The 12,893-nt window shown below is 31.3% G+C and overlaps 1 protein-coding gene across 4 annotated transcripts; it reads right to left on the bottom strand.

Annotated features, from left to right (window-relative positions):
• Positions 1-1,178: 1,178 nt before the first annotated feature.
• Positions 1,179-10,245, bottom strand: LOC127706096 (serine protease HTRA2, mitochondrial-like). Of its 4 annotated transcripts, XM_052210554.1 has the most exons (9): positions 10,205-10,245; positions 9,892-9,928; positions 7,276-7,679; positions 6,266-6,464; positions 4,891-5,085; positions 3,825-3,857; positions 3,369-3,483; positions 2,850-3,042; positions 1,179-1,795 (listed from the first exon to the last, which is right to left on the bottom strand). In XM_052210554.1, exons 3-9 carry the CDS (start codon positions 7,623-7,625, stop codon positions 1,630-1,632), a joined length of 1,251 nt encoding a protein of 416 aa, XP_052066514.1. In that variant the 5' UTR covers positions 7,626-7,679; positions 9,892-9,928; positions 10,205-10,245; the 3' UTR covers positions 1,179-1,629. The 4 variants fall into 4 exon arrangements, with proteins under 4 accessions (XP_052066514.1, XP_052066516.1, XP_052066515.1 ...); XM_052210556.1 differs by lacking the exon at positions 9,892-9,928; XM_052210555.1 differs by lacking the exon at positions 9,892-9,928 and having other exon boundaries at positions 10,155-10,245.
• Positions 10,246-12,893: the final 2,648 nt, after the last annotated feature.

A 12,893-nucleotide genomic window follows, 5' to 3' on the forward strand; every position in this document is an offset into this window, starting at 1 on the left:
TTGCTAATTTATTCAAGGTCATTGGACCATAACCTAGGAGGCAGGGCCTCAAAATAGTTGTCAAACTGATATTGATAGTAATGCAACTTTGTATTAAATATCAATGATCTATCACAAGTAGATCCTATCAAAATAACTTAAGCAGAAAAATTAAAACTGAAAATTGCTAATTAATTCAAAGTCACTGGACCATGACCTAGGGGGCAGGGCCTTGAAACAGTGGTCAAACAGTTATAAACTGATAGTAATGCAACTTTATATTAAATGTCAATGATCTATCACAAGTAGTTCCTATCAAACTTATTTAAGCAGAAAACTTATCAATTGTTGACGCCGTTGTCGCCGGAAAAGCAATCCCTATGTCTCGCTTTCAGTGAATTTCGTCACAGGCAGGACAAAAACACAGGAAACTAAAGTGTGACAGACTAATAGATGGACAGGGGAAAAACCTAAAGACCTCCTCAGTTTTACAGATAGGGACTTATAACACAATACCTAATAAATTGTGGCAAATGCTGAATAAGAGAAATGATGCTATTCAATATCTGTATGCTACAAGGAACAGCATTTGATCAGCTCTTCAACGTTCGTATTATGTTCAGATTTTTCAGAATATTTTGGCTTCCAGCATCACTAGACACAAGAGACAATAATTGTTGAAATACGCATCTAGTGCAGTAAAGTTGGTACTGTTTATGTTATCAGGTATCAAGCTGAATTGAACATATTTATGCAATATTTTGAATTGGAATTATCTGCCTTTAGGGAGCTACCATTTGATTTTTATGGGGGGGGGGGGGGGGGGGGGGGGTGGCTAGGATGAAAAATTTTGTCCTGTATTTTTTTGTTGTTGTAATCTCTGTCCTGCCTTTTTATTTTTCAATTTATTCGGTCCTGCCTTTTTTTTTTTTAGTGTATCCCGACTTTTTTTACATAAATTGTCATCCTGTCTATTTTTTTTTGCCAAGTTGCTCATCCTGCCTTTTTTCTTTAACTCAAAACTCCTGTCCTGCCTTTTTTCAAATTTCATCCTAGCCCCACATAAAAATCAAATGGTAGCTCCCTTAAGCTGAATTGAACACATTTATGCAATATTATGAATTGGAATTATCTGCCTTTATTCATAATTGTAGTTGAACTTGAACTTATTTTTAATACAGACAGATTCAAACACCATGCACAACTTAGTTTTTAATAAAACAGTTTTTTTGACAAGTATGGTTATACACATACACATCAATTAGTAACTTGAATAGCTGAGTACATATCATTAACAAAATGTTTTGGTTGACACAGGCATGGATATTCACAAGAATGTTCATTTCACTGCACTCAGTTGTTTGCATTCTCCAAGGTAGGAATGAGGCTTGGTAGATATAGCTACCAATCCAATGACATAAGGAGTTTTGATTACATTTCATGCAATCTAAACCCTGAAAACCTAAAGAAAAAGGAATTCATTCAATAAACTCATCATAGATACCAGGCTTAATATTTTGAATGCCAGATAAGCATTTTGTCTACAAAGACTCATAGACTCAAAAGCCTAGATTAAGGTCTTGTAAATCATGTACCCAGGCATGCTACAAGTTTTACTTTTAAGAAAATAAGATAAAAATACATATATCATTAATCTATTGTATCTGGTGTAATTGTAAGCTGAAATTTCTGATTCTGTCTGTAAACTTGTACAATGAGAGTATCACTAGTCTCTAAGATCTTATAAACTTCAGCCGAAGATTTTATATCCTTATCGTTGATTTTCACAATAACATCACCAGGTTGAATTCCAGCTCTACAAAAAATTACATTGAGAAAGTGATTAAGGTCAAGGTACAGTAATTGGTCTATGTCAAAGATTTTGATAAAATTGTGCATACAACTTTGGCTCGTTGAACTATATAAACTGAAAATCAAAATAATAATGCATTTATCCCTTTTAAATTTATGACATATTACTGAATTAATCATTTCTAAATAGGTGAGCATTTGTATAGAAAGCACACACAATAGGCGAAAAAAATGTTTTAAATTTTTCTTAAAATCATTGTTATTGATACATAAATTTTGTTCTACTCTATTGTTGATATAGGTGTGTTTTGATGAAACAATATTTGTCATAATATGCATCTACTTGGTAGAATGTATTTATTTCCTTCAATTCAAAGGAGTAGGGGCAATAATTCAAAGGAGTAGGGGCAATAAGGCCTAATATTAGTGAAAATTACAAAGTTTCCATACATATTCTTAAATTTGTCCTAACTACACTAAGGAAAAAAGTGTTCAAAGTATTCAGAAAATTAAAAAAAATATTCATATTTAACGAGTTACCATGGCAACAACCCATAAAGAAATTTGTATTAAATTATGTAAATAATTTGTATTTTACTTGTTTTACAACCACTTTTAAGTATATATTAGATTGGAAAGGTATCTGCGCACCCAAGAAACAACTTTATATTTGGTTGAATTGTGTCAATAGTTATAATAAAGCTTCTCTTAAATTATTTTGTTGTTTCTCGGCTGCGCACGATGTTTCAACAAAGGAAATAACAACTGAAAACTGTATAAATTCTGCAGTTTTCTTCATTTTCATGAAAATGGTGCATAATTATGATGTAATTGTGACTTCATAACATACAAAATCTTATGCAATTTATTTATATTTCTTAATTTTATGCATTTCCAAACATTATGTGCATATCTGAAATAGTTTTCAAAAACTTTGTTTTCTTGGGCCAAAACCGGCCCTTAATGCCCCTACTCCTTTAAATTTCCTATCTTGAATATACCAAGCATCTTAGGTTTTTGTGAGTTTGAATACAGTATTAACAGTAATATTTTCTAACCTGTGAGCAGGGGACCCATGTATAACTGTGGGTACTAAAACTCCTGAGGTTATGTGTTGTGGAAAGTTGGGTGCTCTAGACTGTAAATCTGACAGAAATTCTGGAGAGAGTGTAAACATTGTTATTCCTATATAACGATTCTGTTTTGTTGTAACAGCTTTACTTCCCATACCAAACCATCCTTTTTTGGCAGCTGTATAAAAAAGATGATATATTTATAAATACAATGTATAAATAATGGCTACTTCAGTTTGGACCATTAAGAACTTTTTGTCTTTTCGATGATTTACCTTTCAGTCCTAATTTCTTCAATAATGCTTTAAAATTAAATTCTGTAAAATTAGTCTGGGAGGGTATACTCAGGTGCTACAGGAAGATCAGCAGTTCCTACTCCAAATGGTAAAAAGCAATTCCAATAATTTGATACCTTAGTCTGAATTACTTTTTTCTAAAGATAATTTTTAAGATTCAAACAGTATACATGTATTACAAAATAAAACAATATTAGGCAATACTTGCCCCTCTTTTCTAGCTCTTCTGCTTTCCTCAGAAACTCAGCAGCTCTATCTGATGGTATAGCAAATGAAATCCCGGCCATTACATTTAGTGTGTTTATACCAATGGCTTCACCTTTCTGAATAAAAAATAAAATATCATGTTTAGCATATTTGTCAAAATTTTACAATTCAGATAAAATCTCCAAAATAATAATATAAACTTGTTACAAGGACAGCATTTGTAATTCAAATGAAAATTTGGTATTTATGAAGCACTTTTCTGCATTTATGTGCTTAACATCCCTTCTAAAAAATGTTGAAATTTCTGATGTCAAACAATGATGCAGATGACAAAATTTATCCCTATTTTTGATACATTTGGTTTAAATTAAATTCTTAATGCTTAAACTTGACACAAAGATATTGGATTAGAAAACCCTGCTATTTACTTCACTTAAAATAAATTTAAGATACCCACCATGTTTACTAAAGGTCCTCCAGAATTTCCTTTCTGAAATGAAATTAATGCAATGTACTTAACATATGTAGCTGTAAAGCATTTATTTCAAAGTCAGGAAAAGAAAGATATGCATTGTATATAAATGAGATAAAAATCTTATAAAATACTGTAAAACAACTTATTTTTGAAGATGCCTTTTTTTCACTTTTAGCCTTTTCCAACCTAGTAAGCAGTGATTTATTTTTTTCACGATTTTCTAATTTTTCTATTCTTTATTTTTCTTACCCATTATTCTCTATTCTTTAAATTTTATCCCCCCATTATTCTATATTCTTTATATCTTTGACTTGTTATTTTTTTTTTGGTACCCTTATTCTCCAGTCAGGGGTACTACTTGTACAAGTAAAATTTATTTACTTGAAGAAGAAAAAAAAATATACTTATATAAGTTAATTATAATGTTTGAATAATCCCCCCTAAATTTTCTCAAAAATTCACTTGTATAAGTAATTTTTTTTTACAATTCCACAAAAATTCTCAAGTTTTGAGATGTAAAAACATGCCTTTAATGATTTTTCCCAGGTTAGCTCATAATTTTTATTGGAGTTCAATGTTTCATCTCATTAATTCAACAAAGAAACTGATTGCACAAAGATCTTAAGTTATTTGCTCAAGGCCTTCAAAAACTGCTCTTTGGAGGCTTGTAAATGAGCAGTGTTCTGAAGATAACAGACAAGTGAGATTTTCATTGTCCATGAAATTACACTTAAATGATTAGTTAAGACATCTGCAAAGGACAGACAATTTAAAATTCTATTAGTGCAAAGAAGTCCTAAGAATTCAAGAAAAGAAGAATGACTTTTTCACTTATATAAGTAAAAAAATCTGAATGTCTAAGGGATATAACTAAGCCAATTTTTTTTTACCTATACAAGTAAATAAAATACACTTGTATAAGTATCCTACAAATTTACTTATATAAGTATATTAATATTACTTCTTCAAGTAAATAAAAATTACTTGTACAAGTAGTACCCCTGACTGTTCTCTATTCTGTAAAACCCAGTAAGAACCTCATACATACCGTGATTACTGCGTCTGTCTGTATATACTCCATATCACGAACTTCCATTCCCAATTCTCTGCTGCCTCGATTAACAGTACTAATTATACCATGTGTCACAGAATTGTTTAATGTCAAAGGGCTGCCCATTGCTAATACAAATTCTCCTGGTCTTGATGCTGAAGACTTTCCCAATTTTAGCACTGGCAAGTTTTTCTAAACATATAAGTCAGGTGTCATACTTAGTGTGTACATGTTAACATAAGGATTCAGACAAGATTCAATGAATAAACAAGAATATGTGTCCAATAAAAACAAAGCCCAGCTCCCACAGTCTACATGTATCACATTTCCATGTTTAGTAAACCAAGAAATCTGTAAAAAGCCTTATTGAGCATATATTCTAAATTGTTCACTTCAAAAGTTAAGATGTGTACTATTGAAGTTTCTAATTGGTGTTATCAAAAACTACAATTACCCAAACTTTAACCTTCCATAAACCATAATTCTAACCTGATATGGGATGGACAGTTGGATGAACGGACAGACACACAGACCAAAAAACATAATGCCCTTCTGCTATTGTAAAGAATAATAAGTTGTAAAAATGCATTCTTTAAAAGTACTGATTATAGAAAAATGACCCAAAGAAATCAATCAATGCAAGCAAAAAACTGACAATATGAAAAAAAAAAAAAACAATTTTTTATACATGTATTCAGATCTTAATTTATTTTTTACACTAGCTGTCAAAAAGCAACTATCAATATCACATAAAACTAAATTAGATACGAAGGGCAATCAAAAGTAATATTATAACTCGATAACTAAATAGACTGTATTTACATCCGATGCATTGGAACAGCCTTTCTTAAAATTTTGTTTTAAGTCATACATAAAAATCAATGCAAAACAAACTCAAACTAAGCTTTTCAAGGTGGAACACTCTTAAACCCCAGCATCTCCACTCTTTTTAGAAATATCTTGATCAATTGCTGGTACCATACAGTAAATCATGTAGATTTTATTTAGTTATGTTCATTATATAAGTCATATCAGTCCAGCTTAATAATTATGGTGCACTGTAAGATTCTTGCCAATATAACATAAATATTACTTTTCTCTTGCCATTGTAAATTAAAATTTTAACTTAATGCCATTGAATACATGTGCAAACCTTTGGTTTTCAAGGTTTTATAGTGGCAACTTCATATACATGTATATTGAACCTTAAAAACTCCAATTAAAGAAATTTAAGAAAAAATAAAGACAGGAAAGCGGAAATGCCAATTACTAATTTTTGTTATATGTGTTGTTTGGTTGCTGTCTCATGGACATATACCTCACATCTATTTTCATTCATAGCAGTCCACAACTAAAATAACTTTATACTTACTTCATTAATTTTAACAGTAGCCAGATCAGTCACTGAATCAACAGCCTGAACTTGTCCCTTTACTACACGACCGTCCTGTAGCTTCACGTCAACAACTGTTTGTCGGCTTATCACATGTGCATTTGTCAGAACAAGTCCATCCTCACGTACTATAAATCCTGATCCATGAGATTTCACAACACCTTGTCCATATGGATTACTGAAATTCATTAGTTTAAAATTGTTTAATATTTTCTGTTTGTTTGTGAAAAGCCTAAAGTTTGTAATACCAATTTATAAATGTTATATAATAGCAGTTTTACTTAAAAAAAACATATACATCATGTACATGTAACAATGACATGGTTTAAAATATGAAAACATCACTTTATAAATTTCATGTGTCAAGAGTGCTTTTCTAGATTTACCTTCATACAGTTTAAGCTGCAATATAAATCATGCGTGAACATAGGAATCAGTTGTTGTTAAAGAATCAATGTTGATGGTCGTACAATTATCATTTCATACTTTGTCAAATCAAGTTTTGAAGCATTAGGTATTGTAAGTTTCATTGAAGACAAAATTTAGTGTAGAAAACATCAACTGTATATCATCACAACAAAATTGAGAATCATGTTTAATGGACCATTTTATCATTTTACAGTGACAGATTCAGGGGGAGTAAGAACCTGGAGTGAGGGCATATCTCCCCCTCTTTTTGGTTGAAAAATAGATATTTTTTAACATAAAATCATCCAACAAATTTTTCACCTTAATCAGATTGGCTGTATATATATGTAAAGTTTGAGGCAATTATGCCCCTCCCCCTTTATAAAAATCCAGGATCTGCCCCTGAAATATACTTACAATGAAAATTTATGTAGATTGATCTACTGATTAAGGAGGTTACTGTTAAAAATTAGTTTTATTGATCATCTGATCAATCAATATTTAAAACAATTCAATCAAGAACTGTAGATGTTCATTTTTTGTCTACTTTGATTTTATTTCTGTCTTATTGTCCAAATTACCGTATCTTAACTTCAATATAAACTACAGCTGGTTGTGCCATTTCTACAATATCTGCCAGGAAACTGTATGGCATTCTGGGTATATTGTCATCTGAAGGTTCTAAGGCATTCACTATAAATTTGTTTGTGAAAAATTTTCTGTCCTTCAAACAATACACTGATAAACCACAAGCTATACACCCACCACAGATTTGTGTTAATAATTTGGTTAATCTGCTTTGACTTTCAGGATTGTAATATGTATAAGACTTTTGTGAAAGGAATCTCCTGAGTGTTGTTGAGCTGGAAATATTAGATGTATTCCTCAAAAATGTAACACATTTGGTTGAGAACACTCTAAAGTTGGACATCTTGGCTTGCCGCTATTTACAGATTGACTCTCATCATTGAAGCATTACATTCATCTGCAATAAATAAAAATTCCTGAATTATGATATATAAAAATTATATAAACATGATAAAACAGGTGAAAAGAAAATGGATGCCTGGTTTTGGTTTGATTCTGTTAAGAGAATACTTCTTTTTTTATCAAGAATCTTGTTGTCAATTTCTTTCGTTACCTGTACATCTTACAATTTATCCTAAGGTTATTTGGTGCTGATGGCAAATCATTTATAATATCTGCTTTTATTCAGACTTTTAACTTTTAAAAATGCTTGTTTAGACTTTTAAGTATTTGGAATTTGACATCTGGTATAGACACTTGTCTATTGTTGATTACCATATGCTGACCTAGATTTCTTTTGGCTTTTTGTGTCATTGGGTTGCCATCACTTTGGAAATATTCAGGATTTTCTTACGGGTAGCCTTAGCAAAGATAAAATTATGGATATTTTTTATTTTAATGAGTTCCAATGTTCATGGATATATACATGATATAGGAAAACCTTTTTTTTCCTGAATACTTAATTTTGTTGCTCTGACAAATCTGAATCGAATGAATGAATGAATGTGATTTAGAAAGGGGAGATAAGTTGTTTACAAATGTTTAACTGATTACTATTGCTAATCAACATAACTTTCATGACTTTACAATACAGAATATTTCGGTAAAATAACAATAAAACAAGAATGGGTATTAATATTTTTCTTTTTTGCTCCTGAATGGAATTGGTCTAAATATTCCCCACAAACATGACAAAAGAGTATGAGGTAAAAAGTACACAACAACACCAAAATAAAGTAAATCATAAATATTTTAATATCATGATTATACAAGCATTGACAACTAATCTATCTTGTCAAATTTCTCTCATCAGTATGAATTGACCAATCAAAAAAGATTCTTTTTCTTTTTGACAGTTATCGCGCCCCATAATAAAAATGGAATATTGTGTGATGGTGGTGACAAGGTAGAAAAAAGCATCCTGAAGCCTAGAAATTATACAATTTCAGTATCTTCAAAGCATAAGAGGAAAATTCCAATAATCTTAGAAAAATATGAATGTAGTACAACCAAAGGGATATACATAAAAGAAAAGGGAGAAAAATTACTCGACATCAAGTTATATTCCATAAACATCCAGGAATTTTGAAGGGGGGTGTAATTCAATAAAATTGAACATAATTATACCAATTAAACAAATTTTGATGATTTTATGCCAAAAAATGATTTTTTCCAATCAAAAGGGGAGGGGGGTACACCCTCTACTCCTCACCTGAAGATACTGACATCAATCATTAATTAACAGCATGAACAGTTCCAACTGAACATGCTGAACGACTTGCCCGAAATGTGCAGTTATAAAAATTCCTACCAATGAAGCAGTAATTACCCAATCAACTAGGGCCAAACATGTATGACTATACAAAGTAAATATGTATAATTTGAAGATAACAGGATGCATTTAGTTGAACTTTTTGACAAACCTATTAACCATGTTTAATTACTTTAAGGTTCCATCTTAACTTTTTAGCAAATATGGCTGTATTTAAACCACAAATTTCACTCTGAGTACAGACAAACCTGTGCACCTGGAAGAGTTTTAGAGCATGGCTGGACCTACATATATAAAATTTAAATGCATTTTAAGTTTCTGAATAAAAACTTAACTGGATTTTGCTATTCATTTTTTTTGTCCATTCCTGCAGAAGAACAGAAGAAACTTTCCTAGATGCATTGGTTTGTCTGTACTCAGAGAAGATTTTGTGGTTTTAACACAGCCATATTTTTCAATTCCTTTTGATGAACCTAAATATCATATGGAACATGTGGAAATACTCTTCCCTTATGAAACCAACTTCTTAAGAATCAAGCAATTCATTTTTGGTATACCATGCACCATCCTCCATTCCCTCTTTCTGTATAAAAATAAATCGTAGATTGCAATGGTGTCTATTTCTTGTTGTAGATAGAGATGTATTGGGTCCAACAAAGGGCATGCATACAGCCTTACAGGTCCCACACACAGGCATAGCCTAGAGAAGGTTTAAAAAGAGATTTAAATGCCTGCGGCTCTTTTCACAAAAAATCTTAAGAGTAAAAATACTTGTAAGTCATACACTTTTCATTATAACTTACGATCAATTTCAAACGTAGGATGTTTTGTGAAAAGAGTCGCTGGTCTTTGCTACATGAAGACTTAGAACTGATGTTAAGTTGCATCTGAGACATACTATAACACGTATTATTGGATTCTCGGGTTGCATATATCTGAAAAAATTAGGCTGATTGTATTGTTGCCGAATCTTGGTCAACGTGCACAGGCACTTGTCTCTGAAAAAAATCCTATATACCTTTTATATAGGAATTTTTTTCAGAGACGAGTGCCTGTGTCAACGTGCTATAAAGTATGGCTATTCAATCTTGACAGCACTCTACAGTATTTTTGTCTCTATCATCAATACGATTTTTATTTTACCTTTCTCTTCATTTTTACCATAACATATCTAAATAACAGAAAGCTTGTAAAAGAGAGGCAAAAGATACCAAAGTGACATAAATATTACAACAATCGTCCTAATTTATAACTTACGTCTAAATAAAACAGAAGTTTTGATTGGTTGTGAATTAAAAACAGATTCATTTTCGCCATATCACCTGTCGACACTAAGTTTTTCTAGATCGAGACCAACAAAATTACAATCGTGTTTTGTGACCCCGTAAAAATATACAATAGCATAAACAAAATAAAAACAAAACAAAACAAAACAAAACAAAAAAACAAAACAAAACAAAACAAAACAAAACAAAACAAAACAAAACAAAACAAAAACAAAAACAAAAACAAAACAAAACAAAACAAAACAAAACAAAACAAAACAAAACAAAAATAAAACAAAAACGAAACGAAAGAAAACTACAAAACATTGGCTTTTTAATTTGCCGGATTGACATTTTTACTTTTTGACTCTCTATACACTAAACTTTAACACAATCAATCAATTACATTGACAGGTCCTTTGAAAAACCTGCTTGTGATTTTGTTTGCCGCAACTTATATGAAGCCCTCTTCTGAAATAGGCAAATATGCCATATATACTTACTTGAAGTTTAATGAGGTGACTAAAGCTGTAAATGTTCTCCTTGACAACCTCTATACATTTCGACTATGATTATCGACAGGTTTTAGGTATTCAAATAGGCACCAATTGCGCCCCTTTAACAGCAGACTCGTTCATGTATTGTTATAAATCACAGTTAATGGCTCTTCTATGTTTATCGTTCTACATTGTGTTTATCGCTATAAACACAATGTAGAACGGATGCCAGTCGGCTGACATATGTATTGCAGGCCAAAAAAAATCTATGACACGAGCCACTGTGAAATTACTTAGAACCTGTACTAAATTATTTTGCAGAACTTGGAATAGTTAAAAACTTATAAAAAAGATTACATTTTGAACAGTATGATAAGATCTTTGAATATTGCTTTTATCGGTAATGACATCGATTTCATTTTCAATAAGTTAAAACATAACATAATATGTATTGCTATCATGACTTATACATTTCTAGCATTGTACAAGACCATGTTATTCTCAGACTGTTTATGAAGTCTTTACACTAAATCCTCTGGATTTGTACTGATTGATTTTTTGTCTTTGGTACATGAATTTTTATCAGTTGTTGTTGTTGGCTTTGACCTACCTTTCAGTAACTGCGAGTACTCTCAGTTCGGTACTTTGCATCAACAGTCTTTTTGAAATTAAAATGGTAATACTTAACATGTAAACTATGCAAAACATTCAAAATCAACGAGATTGACTCATGACCGAAAGTGCAGGTCCAAATAGCCCCTATGGAAATTAGAAATGCCAGTGCTAATTCAAATGCATACCAAATACCATTGACCTATAATATCGTTACTGGTCTGTTCCTTTAAACTAATCTAGACACAAACTATAACATGTAAACCAAGTAAAACATCTTAAATTAACGAAGCATGACTGAAAGGGCAGGCCAAATAATCTATATAGAAATGAAATATGCCAATGCTTTATACAACTGCAAAGCAAATATCGTTGACTTGTCATAGTAAGTGGTTCTCCTTAAACTGACCTTATCACAAACTTTATGTTACCTATATGCAAAAAAATCCATATTTAATGAACCATGACTGTTCAAAGGGGCGGCGCCATAATATCCACGGAAATGAGACTTATACTAACAAGAGTATACACGCCGAAATGTCTCGCCTGTTTTACACTTATCATTGAATTCATGTTGAAAGTCAGTAACATGAAGGTTCTACTACAAGTATCACATAAACTTGCTTACAGTTAAACTGACAAATTTACGAAAACATATCATTGACCAATGAACCAAGAAAATAAGGTCAAGGTCAGATAATACTGACAGACAGACATATACACCTTACAATTGTTCCATACACCAAACATAGCTGACTATTGCTATTAGTATTTGAATAAACTGCTTCGCTGAGCGCAACTCAGTAAATACGCCCGCAGAGGTCCAACCCTGAACAGTTGGGGCAAAAATGGACACAATATTCAAGCTTGAATCAGGTCTGAATTTGGATTGTAATTAAATATTTGACTTATTATAGGTTTCTGAATAAATGTAGTCAAAGAACTTGAAATTGCATGATTATATGAATTGAATTTATATTCAATTAAAGGTTTCTTGCTGTTGTGCAATATACTTAGTAAATCTGTTGTCAGACTATAAACAAATAAAGTTCAATTAATTCTCAATGTCATATTAGAAATTTATGAAAATAAAAAGGGAGCTTACATCAATAGATATAAACATTTCACAAAAGTTTCATTAGAATTGGTGACAGTATTTTTGAGTTATTGTCCGAAAACTGGAAAATCAACCATTTTTTTAATGAATTAAACCCCATAACTCAGAAATGTAATATGTAAAATTTATAAAATTCTAAAGGGAGCTTACATCAATACATACAAACAATTCACCAAAGTTTCATAAGAATTGCTGAAAGCATTTTTGAGTTTTTGTCCGAAAACTGGAAAATCCCCCCTTTTTTATGAATAAAACCCTGTAACTCGGAAACGTAAAATCTAAAATTAAAAAAATCTAAAGGGGAGCTCATGTCAATAGATATAAACAATTCACCACAATTTTATTGCAAGTTGGTGAAAGCATTCTTGACTAATGGTCCGAAAACGGGAAAATCCCCCTTTTTTTAATG

Source organism: Mytilus californianus, unplaced genomic scaffold (assembly GCF_021869535.1).
Source record: "Mytilus californianus isolate M0D057914Y unplaced genomic scaffold, xbMytCali1.0.p SCAF_6, whole genome shotgun sequence".
In the NCBI taxonomy this organism is placed as follows: Eukaryota; Metazoa; Mollusca; class Bivalvia; order Mytilida; family Mytilidae; genus Mytilus; species Mytilus californianus.

Coding starts and splice junctions, on each gene's coding strand:
- LOC127706096 (XM_052210556.1), bottom strand. CDS start 7,625: ATGTCCAACTTTAGAGTGTTCTCAACCAAATGTGTTACATTTTTGAGG. Junction 3,858..4,890: donor AGACAGACGCAGTAATCACG/GTATGTATGAGG, acceptor ATTTCATTTCAG/AAAGGAAATTCTGGAGGACC. Junction 1,796..2,849: donor CATGGGTCCCCTGCTCACAG/GTTAGAAAATAT, acceptor AATTTTTTGTAG/AGCTGGAATTCAACCTGGTG.